Here is a 19,153-nt window from a genome sequence, read left to right as displayed (position 1 = left end):
ATGACTTTTGTTTTATTAAGGTCTTGGCCTCCTACAAGATTCTGGACTTTGTGTTGTGGCTGACAAGCTGAACTTCATACGCTACCTCTCCCATTTCCGCTGCGTGCACAGAGGGGCTGATTTTGCCAAGATGAGGACCACCACAGTACGCAGGCTGCTGCCAGAGTCCTGGGGCTTCCTTTGTCCCGTGCATACCCCAGACGGGGAGCCCTGTGGCCTGATGAACCACCTAACTGCCGTATGTGAGGTTGTCACACAGTTTGTGTATACGGCATCTATTCCAGCTTTACTATGCAACTTGGGTATGTAGTGTACAGTGATAAACATCTTGTTTGGTTATGTGGGTTTTTTTGTGTTTTTTTTGTTTGTTTGTTTTGAGATGGAGTGTTGCTATGTCGCCCAGGCTGGAGTGCAGTGGCGCGATCTTGGCTCACTGCAAGCTCTGCCTCCTAGGTTCATGCCATTCTCCTGCCTCAGCCTCCCGAGTAGCTGGAACTACAGGCGCCCGCCACCACACCTGGCTAATTTTTTGTATTTTTAGTAGAGACGGGGTTTCACCGTGTTAGCCAGGATGGTCTCCATCTCCTGACCTCGTGATGTGCCTGCCTCGGCCTCCCAAAGTGCTGGGATTACAGTTGTGAGCCACCGCGCCCGGCCAGGGTTACATGGTTTTTAACCTGTTAAGTTGTGCTGCTTTTGGAGATTCAGCAGTGATTTTCTGTAAGAATTCTTTTTTACTCTTCTGTGCAGGAGTTGGGCTGCTTTCTTGGCTCCTCTGTAGAAGGCTGAATGCATTCTTTGAAAGTGAAAACAGGAGAAACTAAGTGTTATAGGTATTTTGTTTTCTTTGGGAAGAAAAAAAAAGATAATGAAAGTGAGGAACGCTTGAGCCCAGGGATTTGAGGCTGCAGTGAGCTGTGATTGTGCCACTGCTGCACTTTAGACTGGGTGAGAAAGTGAGATCCTATCTCCAAAATGAAAAATAAATGAATAAGAATGATGCCAAAGCATTCGAAATAGACTAGTCATTAATATTGGAAGTATAGAAGCTATTGAGTAGTTTTTTGGGTCATTTCTTTTTGCATCTCTTGGTGGATCTTTGCATTTCTAAATAGAAAACAGTGTTGGTTTGCAGGAGGACAGTTTAAAAGGAGGTTTCCCAGTCTACCCTGATGTCATCAGATATATAACCTTTTTTCCTGATAACCTTAAAGCTGCTGTCTCTGTCTCTGCTTGGCTTGATACTTGGTTTGAATTTACCTTCATACCTAAAGATGTCAGTCTTCTCTGCAGTCTTCTAGTCCCAGGGTTCTCCATTTATGATTTGGAGACTAGAAATGTTCTGTCTTTGGTGGTCTGTGGACAGGGTCCTCGGTGGGATTAATATGTGTACAGTAAAACTTCCAGTTCATGGGGATCAGATGATAAGTGTTCTCAAGCAACTGGAAGGGCATTGACTCAAGAAAGTTCTGCTTAAAAGTACTTCTCCCAATTAGAGTGAACTGGCCGGGCGTGGTGGCCCATGCCTGTAATCCCAGCACTTTGGGAAGCCGAGGTGTGCAGATGACTTGAGGTCAGGAGTTTAAGACCAACCTGGCCAACATGGTGAAACCCCATCTCTACTAAATATACACACACAAAAAAATTAGCTGGGTGTGGTGGCATGTGCCTGTGGTCCCAGCTACTCAGGAAGTTGAGGCAGTAGAATCACTTGAATCCAGGAGGTGGAGGTTGCAGGGAACCAAGATTGCACCACTGCACTCCAGCCTGGGTGACAGAGTGAGACTCCATCTAAAAAAAAAAGAGAGAGAGAGAGTGGCCTGTAAGAAGAGGGCCCTACAGAAAGTAATCAAGAAATACTCAAGATTCAGAAGATGTAATCAGTGTAATTTGAAGGTTTATCCTCTACGAGGAAAAGAATTTTGTTACTCGTGATTCAAAATGTCAAAGTCCAGGAGAGGGTAGAAAGGAGAAAAGAGAAAGTGGAGAGGTAGAAAGTATATCCAACTGCAGAAAAAGAGATGGGGAAGGGTTTTTTGCTCTAGCACTGGAGAAGAAGACAGAATCGCTACCTAACTTTCGATAGAGATGTTCATATTGTGGTGACAGATGAAACACGAGGTGGGTAACTTCTGACACTCTAACAAACACTTGATGTCTTCAGAATGTATTTATGATTCATGGAAGAGTGTTCTTTTTTTTTTTTTTTTTTACTTAATTTCAGTTGATTCTCATTATTTGTAGTACTCATCTTTAAAGTCACCAGTGAATATTGAATTGTGCCTAGGGGAAATACAGGGTAAGGTTCCTTCAAGCCTCGGGTTACAACATTTTTGTTAGCTGATCAATATGTAGCCTTGTTTTTTGTGTGTTTCTGTTGAAAGACACCCTTTAAAAATATATATTGTTCACGTGGTAACATTGAATTCTCAGCCAACAGCACTGTAATTATAGGCTTATCTAACACACATGTTTTTCTGTTAGGCACATCACACCTTTTTGCATTTATGAACACTAGGCAGCACTTCAGTGCTGCACTCGGAGGCAATTTGTTTTTTTGTTTGTTTGTTTGTTTTGTAGAGATGGGGTCTTGCTATGTTATCCAGGCTGGTCTCAAACTCCTGGCCTCAAGCATTCCTTCTGCCTTGGCCTCCCAAAGTGCTGGGATTACAGGTGTGAGCCACCATGCCAGGCCTGGAAGCTGTTATTTAAACAGTGAAATCACACCAACAAAAAGCACAAAAATGCTGAAAACGTGTCAGTGAACAGACTGGGCAAGGGACACTTGTTTATAGTATGAGCTGACAAGAAGGCATGGCATCATCTTGTTTGACTTCAGCTGCGGGGAGCATCTGCATCAGGGGACTCAAAGTTTTTTGCTGCATGTTCTGAAATGACTTTGAAAGCATCCCCAGTATTAATTTTGTGGTTACAGAGATAATGTAGCAAGTAGGCAAATGTGCACATAATGAGGATTAACTGTAATTACATTTTGGGGGTTAATGCATTTAATGCATTTAGGTGGCTTAGAAATAAAAATATTAAGACATACAGTGAAATGCTCCCTCCCATAGGCCCCTGTCCCCTTGCTACTTCTTTCCTGTGTGTCCTTGCTGAAGCGATTTAAACTTCCACAAGCAATACAGAAGCCTTCAGGCTTACCCCAGAGATATTGCAGGTTTGGTTCCAGAGCACTGGAATAAAGTGAGCCACATGAATTTCTCGGTTTCCCACAGTGCATATGAAAGTTATGTTTACACTATGCTGTAAATATTTCAATTTTAAGAATACTTTATTGCTAAAAAATATTAAATCATCTGATCCTTCAGTAAGTTGTAATCTTTTTGCTGGTGGAAGGTCTTGCCTCAGTGTTGCTGGCTGCTGACTGATCTGGGCGGTGGTTGCTGAAGGTTAGGATGGCTTGTGACAATTTCTTTTTTTTTTTTTTGAGACAGTTTCGCTCTTGCCCAGGCTGGAGTGCAGTGGCACGATCTCGGCTCACCACAACCTCCACCTCCTGGGTTCAAGTGATTCTCCTGCCTCAGCCTCGCGAGTAGCTGGGACCACAGGCATGCACCATCATGCCCGGATAATTTTTTTTGTATTTTTAGTAGCGACGGGGTTTTTCCATGTTGGTCAGGTTGGTCTCGAACTCTCGACCTCAGGTGATCTGCCTGCCTCGGCCTCCCAAAGTGCTGGGATTACAGGTGTGACTGCACCCGGCCAGCTTGTGACAATTTCTTTCTTTTTTTTTTTTTCTTTTTTTTTTTAAATGGAGTCTTGCTCTGTCACCCAGGCTGGAGTGCAGTGGCGTGATCTCGGCTCACTGTAAGCTCTGCCTCCCGGGTTCACGCCATTCTCCTGCCTCAGCCTCCCGAGTAGCTGGGACTACAGGCGCCCGCCACCACGCCCGGCTAATTTTTTTGTATTTTTTATAGAGACGGGGTTTCACCGTGTTAGCCAGGATGGTCTCGATCTCCTGACCTCGTGATCTGCCTGCCTCTGCCTCCCAAAGTGCTGGGATTACAGGTGTGAGCCACCACGCCTGGCCTGTGACAATTTCTTAAAATAAAACAAGTTTGCGACACCAACTGAATCTTCCTTTCACAAAAGATTTCTCTGTAGCATGTGATGCTGTTTGATAGCATTTTACCCACAGAGGAGATTATTTCCAAGTTGCAGTCAGTCCCCTCAAACCCTGCCGCTGTTTTATCAACTAAGTTTATGAAATAGTCTAAATCCTTTATTGTCATTTCAACAATGTTTACAGCATCTTCTCATTTCTTGAGATCCCATCTCAAGAAACCATTTCTGCTGGGCACAGTGGCTTAGGCCTGTAATTCCAGCACTTTGGGAGGCCAAGGTGAGAGGATTGCTTGAGCCCAGGAGTTCGAGACCAGCCTAGGCAACACAGGGAGACCCTGTCTCTACAAAAAAAAAATTTAAAAATTAGCCAAGCATGATGGCACACACCTGTCAGCTACTCGGGAGGCTGAGGTGGGAGGACTGCTTGAATCTGGGAGGTTGAGGTTGCAGTGAGCCATGATCATGCCACTGCACTGCAGCCTGAGCGACAGAGCAAGACCCTGTCTCAAAAACAAAACAAAGCCATTTTTTTTGCTCATCCTCTAAGAAGCAATTCCTCATCCATTCAGTCTGATTATGGGATTGCAGCAATTCACTCATAGCTTCAGGCTCTACTTCTAATTCTAGTTGTCTTGCTATTTCTACCACATCTACAAGCCCGGTAGTAACATCAGAGATCACTAATCACAGATCACCGTAACAGATATAATAATAATAATATTTGAAATATTGCAAGAATTACCAAAATGCCAGCACAGAGACACAAAGGGAACACTTGTCGTTGGAAAAATGGCATTGATAAGCCTGCTTGAAATATCTGAAGTGCAGTTAAAAGAAATAATGCCTGTACCTGTTTTAGAGACAAGGATAATTTGATATCTGAACTGATACAGCAGCTGTTGACCCCATCTGGAGGGAATCTGGAATGTTGGATGAAGCATTCTGATGTGATTGTGCTGTTTGTTCCCTTTACCAGGGGTCACTCCCATTGATGGAGCTCCCCACCGATCATACAGTGAGTGCTACCCTGTCCTGCTGGACGGTGTCATGGTTGGCTGGGTGGATAAGGATCTTGCTCCAGGCATCGCAGATTCTCTTCGTCATTTTAAGGTGGGCTTGAGGCTTTGTGAATTGTCCTATCCCTTGACCTTAGGTTTTTCAGTTCCTTTCTAGTTTTGGGGCTAACCCCTGGGCGGTCTAGAGTGATCAAGTGGTCAGGGGGTCACAATGTCCAGAATGCCTGTGCATTCCCTCTGGTGACAGAGGCTTGCCTTATACTGGCCTCATTGGTTGGGGTCAGTGACAGATATTTGACCCCTATACATTCTTTGGCAGTTTCATTGAGGCGCCTCAGTCTGCTTATCTAACTAATTTTAACTTTTTTCCCCCTTCTTAATACTAGTGGCATAGAAGGGATCTCAAAATACAGATATTTCAGTAATATTCAAAATATGCAAGGTAGAAGTTATACCCCATTGCCTCCTAGGTTTTGAAAATATATTTTTAAAAAGTAGAATGACATTCTTTGAATAACTTACCTTTGGGATTTCCTCCTAGTGAAGAGTATTTGTTGCTTTGATAATGGCCATTGAAAGAATTATCCTTTGGCAACAGGCTGAGTTTGTGGTTTATATTCTGTTCTGTGTTTTTATTTTTAAAAAATGTTTAAACTAAATTTTAGTTTTCGTTTAAGTGCTGTATCGGACACTTGGGTTGTTTCTACCTTTTGGTCATTGCAAATAATGCTGCTATGAACATGAGTGTACAAATATCTATTTAAGTCCTTGTGCTTTTAATTCTTTAATTCTTATATTCCTGTAAGTGGAATTGTGGCTCATTTGATATAATTTTACACTTAGAGCAAAGATGTTTAATCAGTACATGGGACCCCCCCTGTATACACATTACCCAAATCCACCAGTTGCTATGCTTTGCCCTACATCCTTTATCTTCTGTATACTCTTTATAATTTTTTTCTTTTGAACCATTTGAGAGCAGTATTGAGACATTGTCTCATTTTCCATAAAGATTTTAGTGTACTTTTTCTAAGAACAAGGATTTTCTCTTCAATAACCACAGTACATTTATGAAAATCAGAGAAGGTCATGTGGGTGGGATCCATAGTTGATACTCAGAGTCCACCAGCTGTCTCAATAATGCTCTCTTTTTCTCTTTTCTTTTTTTTTTAAAGAGACGGGTCTCACTCTGTTGCCCAGGCTGGAGTGCAGTGGCACAATCACAGCTCACTGCAGCCTTAGTGTCCCAGGCTTAAGTGATCCTCCCACCTCAGCTTGCCAAGCAGCCTGACCACAGGACTGTACCACTGTGCCCGGCTACCCTGACCCAGTCCTTTGGGTTGTTATGGAGGCTTTATTACATAGGATGACTGATGGAATCATTGGCCATTGGGGATTAGCTTAACCTCCAGCCCCCTATCCCCTTCCTGGAGGTTGAGGGTGGGGCTGAAAGTCCCAATCGTCTAATCCTGGCTTGGTCTTTCTGGTGACCAGCCCCATCCTGAAGCCACCTAGATGCTGCCAACCACCAGTCTTTTATTTTTATTTTTTTGAGTCAGAGTCTTGTGCCTCAGCCTCCTGAGTAGCTGAGACTACGGGTGTGTACCACCACGCCCGGCTAATTTTTTTTATTTTTAGTAGAGGTGGGGTTTCACCATTTGGGTCAGGCTGGTCTCCTGACCTTAACTGATCCACCCGCCTTGGCCTCCCGAAGTGCTGGGAATCACAGCTCTCCTGTAATTTAGGTTTATGTTTTGCTTCCTCATGATGAGATTCAAGATATTTCAAGAAGCACATGACGTTGGTTTGTCCTGTTACGACTCATGTTAACTGATCCCTTCAAAGTTGTGTTCTTTAGGTTAATTCACTGTACAGTTTCTGTTTTTCTCTGTAATAAGTAACTTGTGGAGAGATAGTTGAAAGCTATGTGGAGCCCTCTTTCTTCATATTTTCACCCACTAGTTGATGGATTATTAGCTGAATTACTATTCCATTGGTGGTTCTTTGCTGAGTTAATATTACTGTGATGGTTACCACATGGTGTTTTCCCCCACCAGCATTTTTTCTATGTTTATTAGTTGCTATTCTGTAAGGGAGGGCTTTCTTTTCTATTAGTTGTTCATTTATTTATGTTAGCGTAGATTTATAGATGCTTGTTTAATTTTGTGAATATTCTGTTACTACTTATTTCGATGCTCAGAAAGTGTATGAGATTTGATCTAGTGTACAGTTGAGGGTTTTAAGTATATTCATGTTGTGGAGTCATCACCATCTTCAGAACTTTCTCATCATCACAAATTGAAACTCTGTAACCATTAAACAATCATTCCTCTTTTTTTTTTTTTGAGGCAGAGTCTCAGGCTGCAGTGCAGTGGTGTGATCTTGGCTCACTGCAGCCTCCGCCTCCCATGTTCAAGCAATTCTCCTGCCTCGGTCTCCCAAGTAGCTGGGATTACAGGTGCACACCACCATGCCTGGGTAATTTTTGTATTTTTAGTAGAAATGGGGTTTCTCCATGTTGCCCCGGCTGGTCTCGAACTCCTGACCTCAAATGAGCTACCTGCCTCATTAGTCTCAGATTTTATCTTTTTTATAGAGAATTTATTTTCATTCTCTTTTTTTGGTTAGCATTGTGGAGCATCGGAGGATGAGGACACTTAAGATCTGCTCTCTTAGTAAATTTCAAGCATGCAATATAGTATTCTTAACTGTAGTCACATGCTGTACATGAGATCTCCAGAAACTTAATTTTGTTGCGTAACTGAAGCTTTATACTCTTTGACCAACATCTCCCCGTGTCCCCCTCCACCAAACATTCTCTCATTTTTAATGATAATGCATTTAGCTGTGAATCCCCATGAGTTCTGACACATGGGTTTTTTGTTGTTGTTGTTGTTGTTGTTTTCAGGTTTCTGTAATTTAAGTTTTTATTTCTCCTTTCACCCAGGAGTTTGTTGGAGTTTTTTTGTTTTGTTTTTCAGACAGGGTCACTCTGTCACCCAGGCTGGAGTGCAGTGGCATGATCATGGCTCACTGCAGCCTCAACCTCCTGGGCTCAAGTGATCCTCCCACCTCAGCCTCCCAATTAGCTGGGACTACAGGCATGTACCACCACACTCAGGTAATTTTTTAATTTTTGTAGAGACGGGGTTTCATCATGTTGCCCAGGCTGGTCTTGAACTTCTGGGCTCAAGTGATCCACCCACTTTGGCCTCCTAAAGTGCTGGGATTACAGGTATAAGCCACCCCCGGCCCACCTATGAGTTTTTGGTTTATTAAATTTACAAATAAAACCAGTAATCTACTGTATTTTAGATCACAGAGGACAGAATTTCCTTTAGTGTATTGACACGTGCATTCATGGTGTGCTTTATCCTTAGCCTCAGTAGTTAGTGATTTGCCTACTAGCTGGGGTGAGCACCCAAGGAAGTAGGGCTTTTACCATGGCTGAGTGTGGATGAGTGGTATTCCATGGGGCATAAGACTGGCAGCGACAGCCATGGCCGTGGGACAGGTTTGTTAAACTCTGTTTTTGTTAAAAACAGGTGTTGAGAGAGAAAAGAATTCCTCCCTGGATGGAAGTGGTCCTTATACCCATGACAGGAAAACCAAGTCTGTACCCAGGATTGTTCCTTTTTACCACTCCTTGTAGACTGGTACGGCCTGTGCAGAACTTAGAATTGGGCAAAGAAGAGCTAATTGGAACTATGGAACAGGTAAATACATATGTGTGATGGATGAGTGTATGTGCTTGTTTGTATAGTATACAACTTTCAGAGACTTAACTCTTCCTTTTTTAAAAGGGTTGTTAGTGTTACAACAACAGTTGGACATTTGAAAGAAAGTCAGACTTTCCACCTCCTCTGTGATCAGCACAGAGCAATTTCCATGTCTGATCTCACTCCACAGAACCTGAGAGAGGGCTGGTGGTCACATTACCTGCCTCCCATCTTATCTAGCTCCCAGAACTCCTTTGTACCTGGCTCTGCCTCAGCCGTGAAGTGAAAACATTCCATTAGATTCACACTCAGTCTTTGCCTACATATTTACAGTTGCAAAATTATAGGCTTTGTGCTACTTAAAAATTTTTCTTCCTATTCCCCTTCACAATTGGTCTGGGGTAGATTTAGAGTAAGATATGTAAAGCAAGTGGTATTTCTAACTGGTCGCTTCCCTGTGCTTCCCAGTTGATCCCTTCAGCACTCATGATGCTGGGTGGGGATGGTTTTCTCTTGAGTCTTTGAGTACTGAACTCTGAGAAATGGTAAGAGTAAATGTGTAAGCAGTTGCAGTTATTTTGTGCCTTGGACATCTGCTCTTCCAGATCTTCATGAATGTCGCTATCTTTGAGGATGAGGTTTTTGCTGGAGTTACCACACACCAGGAACTCTTTCCACACAGCCTGCTGAGTGTGATTGCCAACTTCATCCCTTTCTCTGATCACAACCAGAGTCCACGGAACATGTACCAATGCCAGATGGGTAAGGAAGAGGGATGATGTTATAGTCACAATCAGGAAAGTAAACTTGATACTAGCATACTCTTTTATTGTCCTTATTTACATATGCTGACCATTTGTTCCAAAAATACAGTTTATGGCAAGTTTTTTTTTTTTTTCTGTGCCACAAGCAACCAGCCCAGGATCACTCATTGTATTTAGTTGGCGTGTCTATTTAGTTTCCTGTAATATATGACAGATCTTTAACCATTCTTTGTCTTTGACATTGACATTTTTGAAGAAAAAGGTATAGAATGTCCATAGATTTGGGTGTGCCTGAGGTCTTATTATTTGATTTTTTGAAGAATACAAGCAATTATAGTCACCCGCATATTTATCACTTCCAGTCCTCTTCATTCCTGCTGCAAGATTCAAGTTTTCATTGCATACACTTTTCCTTCAGCCTGATAATCTTCCTTTAGCATTTTTTTATAGTGCAGGTTGCTGGCCACAAATTCTCTTTGTTTTCATTTATCTGAAAATGTCTTTATTTTGCTTCACTTGAAGGAATCTTTCACTGGATATACAATTCTGAGTTGACAGTTATTTTTCTTCCAGCACTTAAAAGTTGTTGTTACACTGTCTCTTCTTAGTCTCTGTCATTTCTAGTTAGAAGGCAGCAGTCTTCTGAATATAGTGTGTTTCTTTTTTTTTTTTTTTTTGAGACAGAGTCTCGCTCTGTCGCCTAGGCTGGAGTGCAGTGGTGTGATCTCGGCTTACTGCAACCTCTGTCTCCTGGGTTCAAGTGATTCTCCTGCTTCAGCCTTCCAAGTAGCTGGGTCTACAGGGACTCACCACCACACCCAGCTAATTTTTGTATTTTTAGTAGAGACCGGGTTTCACCATGTTGGCAAGGCTGGTCTCGAACTCCTGACCTCAGGTGACCTGCCCACTTTGGCCTCCCAAAGTGCTGTATTACAGGCGTGAGCCACTGCGCCCGGCCTCAAATTTTTTTTTTTTTCAGTTTAATTAAATTGCTAAACTCTTCTGTCATTATTTTTAAAAACATTGCTCTCCTTTTCTCTCTTTCCTCCCCTTCTATCAGTTATTCATATATTTAAACCTTTTGATATTGTTCCATAAGACATTGAGTTTCTGTTCTCTTTTTTCTTTATTTTCTTCAGATTGGATCTTTTTTTTTTTTTCCGAGATGGAGTCTCACTTTGTTGCCCAGACTGGAGTGCAGTGGTACAATCTCGGCTCACTGCAACCTCTGCCTCCCGTGTTCAATAAATTCTCCTGCCTCAGCCTCCCAAGGAGCTGGGATTACAGGCACACACCACCATGCCCAGCTAATTTTTGTGTTTTAGTAGAGATACGGTTTCACCATGTTGGCCTGGCTGGTCTCAAACTCCTGACCTGAAGTGATCTGCCTGCCTCAGCCTCCCAAAATGCTGGGGTTACAGGTGTGAGCCACTGCACCTGGCCCAGATTGGATTATTTTTATTGACCTATTATCACAGTCACTTTTTATTCTGTCTTCTACTGAATTTTTGCTTACAGTCATGTGCCCTTAACGACAGGGATACCTTCGAAGAAGTGAGTTGTATGTGATTTTGTGGTAGTGTGAACATCATAGAGTGAACTTACACAAACCTAGATGGCAGAGACTACTACACACCTAGTATATGGTATAGCCTGTTGCTCCTAGGCTACAAACCTGGGTGGCATGTAACTGTACTGTGTACTGTCTACAGTTGTAAGACAATGGCAAGGATTTGTGTAGCTAAACATAGAAAAGGTACAGTAAAAATATGGGATCACCATAGTATATATGCCATCCTGCATTGACTAAAACATTGTTATGCAGTGCATGACTGTATTTTTCAAGTCCAGCACTTCTACTTGTTTCTTTTTTTTTTCTTTTTTTTTTTTGAGACAGGGTATCGCTCTGTCACCCAGGCTGGAGTGCAGTGGCACGATCTTGGCTCACTGCAACCTCTGCCTCCCCAGTTCAAGCAATTTTCCTGCCTCTACCTCCTGAGTAGCTGAGATTACAGGCATGTGCCACCATGCCCAGCTAATTTTTTGTATTTTTAGTAGAGGCAGGGTTTTATCATGTTGGCCAGGCTGGTCTCAAACTCCTGACCTCAAATGATCTGCCTGCCTCAGCCTCCCAAAGTGCTGGGATTACAGGCATGAGCCATTGCGCCTGGCCTGACTTGTTTCTTTTTTTATAGTTTCTTTCTTCTCTAAGATTTCTTATCTTCATTCATTGTGGGCATGTTTTCCTTTATATTTTGAGCATAGTTTTATATGATGGGTGTTGTAAAATCATTATCTGCAGATTCCAATGTCTGGGTCATCTTAGTATCAGTCTCTTTGAGTATAAGTCAAGTTTCACCATTTCTTTGTATGCCCAGTAATATTGGATTGTATTATGAACATTGCGAGGAGTATGTTTTAAACCCTGGATGCTGTTAGGGTCCTCTGAAGAGGATTGGTTTTGTTTTTAGTGTGGTGTTTGGCCTTCAATTACATTTTAATTTTTTTCATTTTATGTCTTTCCTTCTTAATACACAGTCCATCACCTGGCTCAGTGCATGTCACCAAAAATTCTCCAGGGGAAGAGGATTGGTTTTTAGTTTTCACTGGTACTTAACTTGGTGAACGTGGCAGTTGAAGTACATTCTTCAGCTTTAGGTGGGCTGCTGTGATCTGTCCCATGCATGCATAGTTCAGGAGTCCACCAAAGATTTGGACCCAATTTATATGCTGAATTGAAGGGTCTCCCTTTGTGGTTCTCTCATTTCTGAAAGGTTCCCCCTTCCCAATTGTTGTCATGCTCAGAACTCTATTTCTTGGTTCTTCAAGCCAGTAAGACTGTGGGTTTCTATCTAAGTTGTAGCTGCCACACTGGGCCATAAGGCAAAAATAAATACATAAATACTTAAAAACCTGGAAATTCACCCAGTGTGTTCCTTTTGTCCAAGTAAAAATTCTTCTCAGCTTCTGGCAGCTTTTGGTTACTCCCCAGTGCTGTATGTGTAGTTGGGGGTCTGGTTACTCTCCAGTGCTGTATGTGTAGTCGGGGGTCTGGTTACTCCCCAGTGCTGTATGTGTAGTTGGGGGTCTGGTTACTCCCCAGTGCTGTATGTGTAGTCGGGGGTCTGGTTACTCCCCAGTGCTGTATGTGTAGTCGGGGGTCTGGTTACTCCCCAGTGCTGTATGTGTAGTTGGGGGTCTGGTTACTCTCCAGTGCTGTATGTGTAGTTGGGGGTCTGGTTACTCCCCAGTGCTGTATGTGTAGTTGGGGGTCTGGTTACTCCCCAGTGCTGTATGTGTAGTTGGGGGTCTGGTTACTCTCCAGTGCTGTATGTGTAGTTGGGGGTCTGGTTACTCTCCAGTGCTCTATGTGTAGTTGGGGGTCTGGTTACTCCCCAGTGCTCTATGTGTAGTTGGGGGTCTGGTTATTCTCCAGTGCTGTATGTGTAGTTGGGGGTCTGGTTACTCTCCAGTGCTGTATGTGTAGTCGGGGGTCTGGTTACTCCCCAGTGCTGTATGTGTAGTCGGGGGTCTGGTTACTCTCCAGTGCTGTATGTGTAGTCGGGGGTCTGGTTACTCCCCAGTGCTGTATGTGTAGTTGGGGGTCTGGTTACTCCCCAGTGCTGTATGTGTAGTCGGGGGTCTGGTTACTCCCCAGTGCTGTATGTGTAGTCGGGGGTCTGGTTACTCCCCAGTGCTGTATGTGTAGTTGGGGGTCTGGTTACTCTCCAGTGCTGTATGTGTAGTTGGGGGTCTGGTTACTCCCCAGTGCTGTATGTGTAGTTGGGGGTCTGGTTACTCCCCAGTGCTGTATGTGTAGTTGGGGGTCTGGTTACTCTCCAGTGCTGTATGTGTAGTTGGGGGTCTGGTTACTCTCCAGTGCTCTATGTGTAGTTGGGGGTCTGGTTACTCCCCAGTGCTCTATGTGTAGTTGGGGGTCTGGTTATTCTCCAGTGCTGTATGTGTAGTTGGGGGTCTGGTTACTCTCCAGTGCTGTATGTGTAGTTGGGGGTCTGGTTACTCCCCAGTGCTGTATGTGTAGTTGGGGGTCTGGTTACTCTCCAGTGCTGTATGTGTAGTTGGGGGTCTGGTTACTCTCCAGTTCTGTATGTGTAGTTGGGGGTCTGGTTACTCCCCAGTGCTGTATGTGTAGTTGGGGGTCTGGTTACTCTCCAGTGCTCTATGTGTAGTTGGGGGTCTGCGTCTCGTACTTACGTGTCGAGGAGGTCTTGTAAGAGTGGCCCTTTATTACTGGAAGCTCTAGGTCTATAATTTTTTTAAAAATTTCACTTGTATGTATTTATATTTTAAAATCATTTTGTCGTGAAAGGATTCTCTGTACTGTGAGGTAGTACACAGAGGAATCTCACCCCATGCTCCACTACTTAGAATTAAATACATATTCCGCTGTAAGAAAGTAATCTAATTACGTAATAATTCCTATCCCCTTTTCTCCCCCGAGTAGTGATAGCCTGTAATTTGTGTACTTCCTTTCTGTCCCCTTCTAAAGCTTTTATTACATCATACATGTATCCATAAACTAAGTATAGAATTGTTTGGGGTGTGTTGCAAATACACATAAATCGTATCATATTAAATGTCAGTCTGCACTTTCTCCCACTCAGCATGGTTTTCCTGGTCTGGTCACGTTGATACATTTAGGTTTACTTCATTTTCACAGCTTATGTATTAGTCTAAAGTAAGCATAACTACCATGACTATTTATTTATTCATTTTCCTCTGATGAATATTTAGTTGTTTCCAGTGTTGCGTATCACACCTATAATCAAGATGAAACCAGCAGAAAATGCTAAGATGTTTTTTCTCCATGTAGGTAAGCAAACTATGGGCTTTCCAATTCTCACTTATCAAGACCGATCGGATAACAAACTGTATCGTCTTCAGACTCCTCAGAGTCCCTTGGTGAGACCCTCCATGTATGATTATTATGACATGGATAACTATCCAATTGGGACCAATGCCATCGTTGCTGTGATTTCTTACACTGGCTATGATATGGAAGATGCCATGGTAAGTTTTACTGGGAAATGTTGTTCCAATCTTTTTATTTTTTAACTTGTTTGTTTACTGTGAAATCACTGAAGGAATATTTTTGTGTACCCAAGTACCTAGTATTTGGCACGTGATGTTCTATTAAATGATTAGTTCTTAGTCTAAGTTGAAAGTGGGCAAGCCTTGAGGAATATCCACTAAATATTCAGATACACGTATGTCTTGCATATTTGAATGCATATTATGAGTAAATTTTGAAGTTTGGTTTTGGATCTATCTACCTTTTATATTTAAGTATGATTAGATTTTAAGCTATTTCTGTGTGCCTGGGTTTTTGTTTTTCTTGTTTTTTGTTTTTTATTTCTGAGACGGAGTCTCGCTCTGTTGCCCAGGCTGGAGTGCAGTGGCACGATCTTTGCTCACTGCAACCTCCACCTTCTGGGTTCAAGCAATTCTGCCTCAGCCTCTCGAATAGCTGGGACTACAGGCACCCATCACCATGCCTGGCTAATTTTCGTATTTTTAGTAGAGATGGGGTTTCACCATGTTGGCCAGGCTGGTCTCGAACTCCTGACCTCAAGTGATCCACCTGCCTTGGCCTCCCAAAGTGCTGGAATTACAGGCGTGAGCCACCGTGCCCAGCCATGTCTGGGTTTTTGTAGTTAGTATCAGTGATTTGGAAAATGTGAGGAAAGTTAAAATGTGATGCCAGTTATCCTAAACCAAGTATCATAGTCCCACCTAGTTTTATTTTGAAAATCCTCAATTGGCCTCAGTGTTTTAACGATTCTTTTACTTCACAGATTGTGAATAAGGCCTCTTGGGAACGAGGCTTTGCCCATGGAAGTGTCTACAAGTCTGAGTTCATAGACCTCTCTGAAAAAATTAAACAAGGAGATAGTAGCCTGGTGTTTGGAATCAAACCTGGTGACCCACGCGTTTTGCAGAAGTTAGATGACGATGGATTGCCGTTTATAGGAGCAAAACTGCAGTACGGAGATCCGTATTACAGCTACCTAAACCTCAACACCGGGGAAAGTTTTGTGATGTACTATAAGTAAGTTTGGGTATCCAAGCTGTTTTTTTTTGTTTTTGTTTTTGTTTTGAGACAGGGTCTCAGTGTGTCAGCCAGGCTGGAGTGCAGTGGAGTGATCTCAGCTCACTACAACCACCACCTCCCGGGCTCAAGCAGTCCTCTCGCCTCAGCCTTCGAGTAGCTGGGACTCCAGGCACGGACCACCATGCCCAGCTAATTTTTTGTATTTTTAGTAGAGACGGTTTCACCATGTTGCCCAGGCACGTCTCGAACTCCTGGGCTCAAGTGATCCACCTGCTTCAGCCTCCCAAAGTGCTAGGATTACAGGCGTGAGCCACCGTCCCTGGCCTATTTGTGCTTTTTTAAAAAACTGTATTATCCAAACTTTGTCATCTTTCTCATATACAATGTTAGCAATGTTTCCTAGCCAAAATGTTGAGCTCATACCTCTTATTAGAAATGTCTTATTTTAGCTTATTTTACAATATAATTTATTTCAATAGGCTTTCATAATAATTTTTCAGTTGCTTTTGTTGCTAGTTTTCTTTCAGATGAACATAATTCTGTAGTGAATATCACCAATAGCTCTATTCATACCATCTCTGTTTGTATTGGAGAATAAAGGTAAGAATGAGTTTTGCAGGCCAGGCACAGTAGTTCACACCTGCAATCCCAACACTTTGGGAGACCAAAACAGGAGGATTCCTTAAGCACAGGAGTTCATGATCAGTCTGGGCAATGTAGTGGGACCCTATCTCTACAAAAAAAATTTAAAGACTAGCCAGGCCTAGTGGCATATACCTGTAGTCCCAGCTACTCAGGAGGCTGAGGTGGGAGGATTGCTTGAACCCGGAAAGTCAAGGCTGCAGTGAGCTGTAATTGCACCACCGCACTCCAGCCTGGGCAACAGAGTGAGACCCCGTATCATAAAAAAAAAAAAAAAAAAAAAAAAGTTTTACAAATATCCTTTATGAAGCACTAATTATATCAATGAAACTTATCTCCATAAGTTAAAACAAATAGGTTGACCTTATACGGTTTACTTTTTCCTAGGAGTAAAGAAAATTGTGTTGTGGATAACATCAAAGTGTGCAGTAATGACACTGGGAGTGGAAAATTCAAGTGTGTTTGCATCACTATGAGAGTGCCTCGGAACCCAACTATCGGAGATAAATTTGCCAGTCGCCATGGGCAGAAGGGCATTTTAAGCAGATTGTGGCCGGCTGAGGACATGCCTTTTACTGAGAGTGGGATGGTCCCAGACATTCTGTTCAATCCCCATGGTTTTCCATCCCGCATGACCATTGGGATGTTAATTGAGAGTATGGCCGGGAAGTCTGCAGCTTTGCATGGTCTCTGCCATGATGCTACACCCTTCATCTTCTCAGAGGAGAACTCGGCCTTAGAATACTTTGGTGAGATGTTAAAGGCTGCTGGCTACAATTTCTATGGCACCGAGAGGTTATATAGTGGCATCAGTGGGCTAGAACTGGAAGCAGACATCTTCATAGGAGTGGTTTATTATCAGCGCTTACGCCATATGGTCTCAGACAAATTTCAGGTAAGGACAACTGGAGCCCGAGACAGAGTCACCAACCAGCCTATTGGGGGAAGAAATGTCCAGGGTGGAATCCGTTTTGGGGAGATGGAACGGGATGCGCTTTTAGCTCATGGTACATCTTTTCTCCTTCATGACCGCCTCTTCAACTGCTCAGATCGGTCGGTAGCCCATGTGTGTGTGAAGTGTGGCAGTTTACTCTCTCCACTGTTGGAGAAGCCACCCCCTTCTTGGTCTGCCATGCGCAACAGAAAATACAACTGTACCCTGTGTAATCGCAGTGACACTATCGATACTGTTTCTGTGCCTTATGTTTTTCGGTATTTTGTAGCTGAACTGGCAGCTATGAACATCAAAGTGAAACTGGATGTTGTTTAACTTGATGTTGACCTTTTGGATTAAGAGGACTATCAGATTAAAGCAAAATGTAATTTTAATTCAATGAAGATATCATTACCAGGTTACTCTTGAGATTTTTCAAGGGTGTTAGAACTCTCAACCAAGACCTGAAAACCAAGTATGCAAGGTTTCTGAATCTCTCTGGTAGATTAACTATAGACAATGATTTTCTGTTATCTTTGTTCAAAAAGTTCATGTCTTCTCAAAATATGAAATATTGATAAATGGAAGAGCATACGGTGACAAGTCTCCTTTCCAACCCCAGGTTCCCTACACCCTGCTCTCAGCAGGCAGTGAGTGTCACACACCTGTTAATCCATCTTGAGCAGGACAGTACTATACAGATAGAATGCAAGCTGTAATGTAATTTTATATTTTCTTATAGCCACATTGAAGTAAAAACAAACAGGTACAGTGTTTTTTACCAGCTTTATAGAAGTACGGTTGTTACATATTTAATGAATACAATTTGATGGGTCTGACTATATGCACACACCTTTGATACCATCACCACAATCAGGGTAATAAACATATCTGTCATCTCCACAAGTTTCCTCCTGCCCCTTTGTTTTTTGCTTTTTGGTTGCTGTTGAGTTTTTGTTTTGTCTTCTGTGGTAAGAACACTTAACTCAAGACCTACCCTCTTAACAAATCTTTAAGTGCACGATATAGTATTGTTAATTACAGGCACCATGTTGTACAACAGATCTTTAGACCTCACTTGTCTTGCATAACTGAAGCTTTATACCTGTTGAACAACTCTCCATTTCCCTGGCCCCTAGCAACCACCCTTCTACCCTGTTTCTATGAGTTTGACTATTACAGATATCTCATATAGTGGGATCATGCAATATTTGTCCTGTGACTGGCTTATTTCACTTAGCATAGTGAAATAAGATTCATCCATTTTGGAAGCCAGGCATGGTGCTGTGCATCTATAGTCCCTGCTATTTGAGAGGCTGAGGTGGGAGGATCATTTGAGTGCAGGAGTTCAAGGACAGCCTGGGTAATATAGGAAGACCCTGTCTTAAAGACCCTGACCTCAAGTGATCCACCCACCTCGGCCTCCGAAAGTGCTAGGATTACAGGTGTGAGCCACTGTGCCTGGCCTCCGGTGAGTATTTTATATTTAGTCTACACTTCCATACTTGGCTTTTTTCTGCTTTTATATTGATCTGCTTTCATAGCAGTGTGTAGAGTGCCACTTATGTTTTCTTTCTTGTGTACAGTATTTTATTGTATGGATTTACCATCCCCTGTGTATTTAAGTTGTTCCATTCTTTGGCCATTATAACTTTTTTCTGCAAATATTCTGGTGACTTATCTTTGGCCATTATAAACTGTTGATAATAGATCATCTTGTATATACTTCTGCAATTATAAGATGCTTTTTTGATGATGAAAGCTTTCCTAAGGTAATTGTTTCCTGAGTTTGGTTCAGATGGTCTGCCACTAATTATAAGGCAGATAGGAACAGACAGAAAAATCTATCATTTCAAGATAGGCTTAGCAGGATGGGCGCAGTGGCTCACGCCACTAATCCCAACATTTTAGGAGGCCTA

General features: G+C 42.6%; 1 protein-coding gene across 1 annotated transcript in view; it reads left to right on the top strand.

Moving 5' to 3' along the window:
* The window catches only part of POLR1B (RNA polymerase I subunit B), a 35,524-nt gene extending 17,384 nt beyond the window's left edge, over positions 1 to 18,140 (top strand). The window contains exons 10-16 of the mRNA XM_063789408.1: positions 21 to 302; positions 5,063 to 5,196; positions 8,648 to 8,818; positions 9,427 to 9,583; positions 14,420 to 14,616; positions 15,402 to 15,655; positions 16,688 to 18,140. Of these exons, the coding sequence (XP_063645478.1) occupies positions 21 to 302; positions 5,063 to 5,196; positions 8,648 to 8,818; positions 9,427 to 9,583; positions 14,420 to 14,616; positions 15,402 to 15,655; positions 16,688 to 17,570 (2,078 nt within the window). The 3' untranslated portion in view covers positions 17,571 to 18,140. The remainder of the gene's footprint in view (positions 1 to 20; positions 303 to 5,062; positions 5,197 to 8,647; positions 8,819 to 9,426; positions 9,584 to 14,419; positions 14,617 to 15,401; positions 15,656 to 16,687) is intronic.
* Positions 18,141 to 19,153: the final 1,013 nt, after the last annotated feature.

Source organism: Pan troglodytes, chromosome 12 (assembly GCF_028858775.2).
Source record: "Pan troglodytes isolate AG18354 chromosome 12, NHGRI_mPanTro3-v2.0_pri, whole genome shotgun sequence".
In the NCBI taxonomy this organism is placed as follows: Eukaryota; Metazoa; Chordata; class Mammalia; order Primates; family Hominidae; genus Pan; species Pan troglodytes.
The sequence above is the reverse complement of the archived record's forward strand: the minus strand, read 5'-3'. Positions and strand labels throughout refer to the sequence as shown.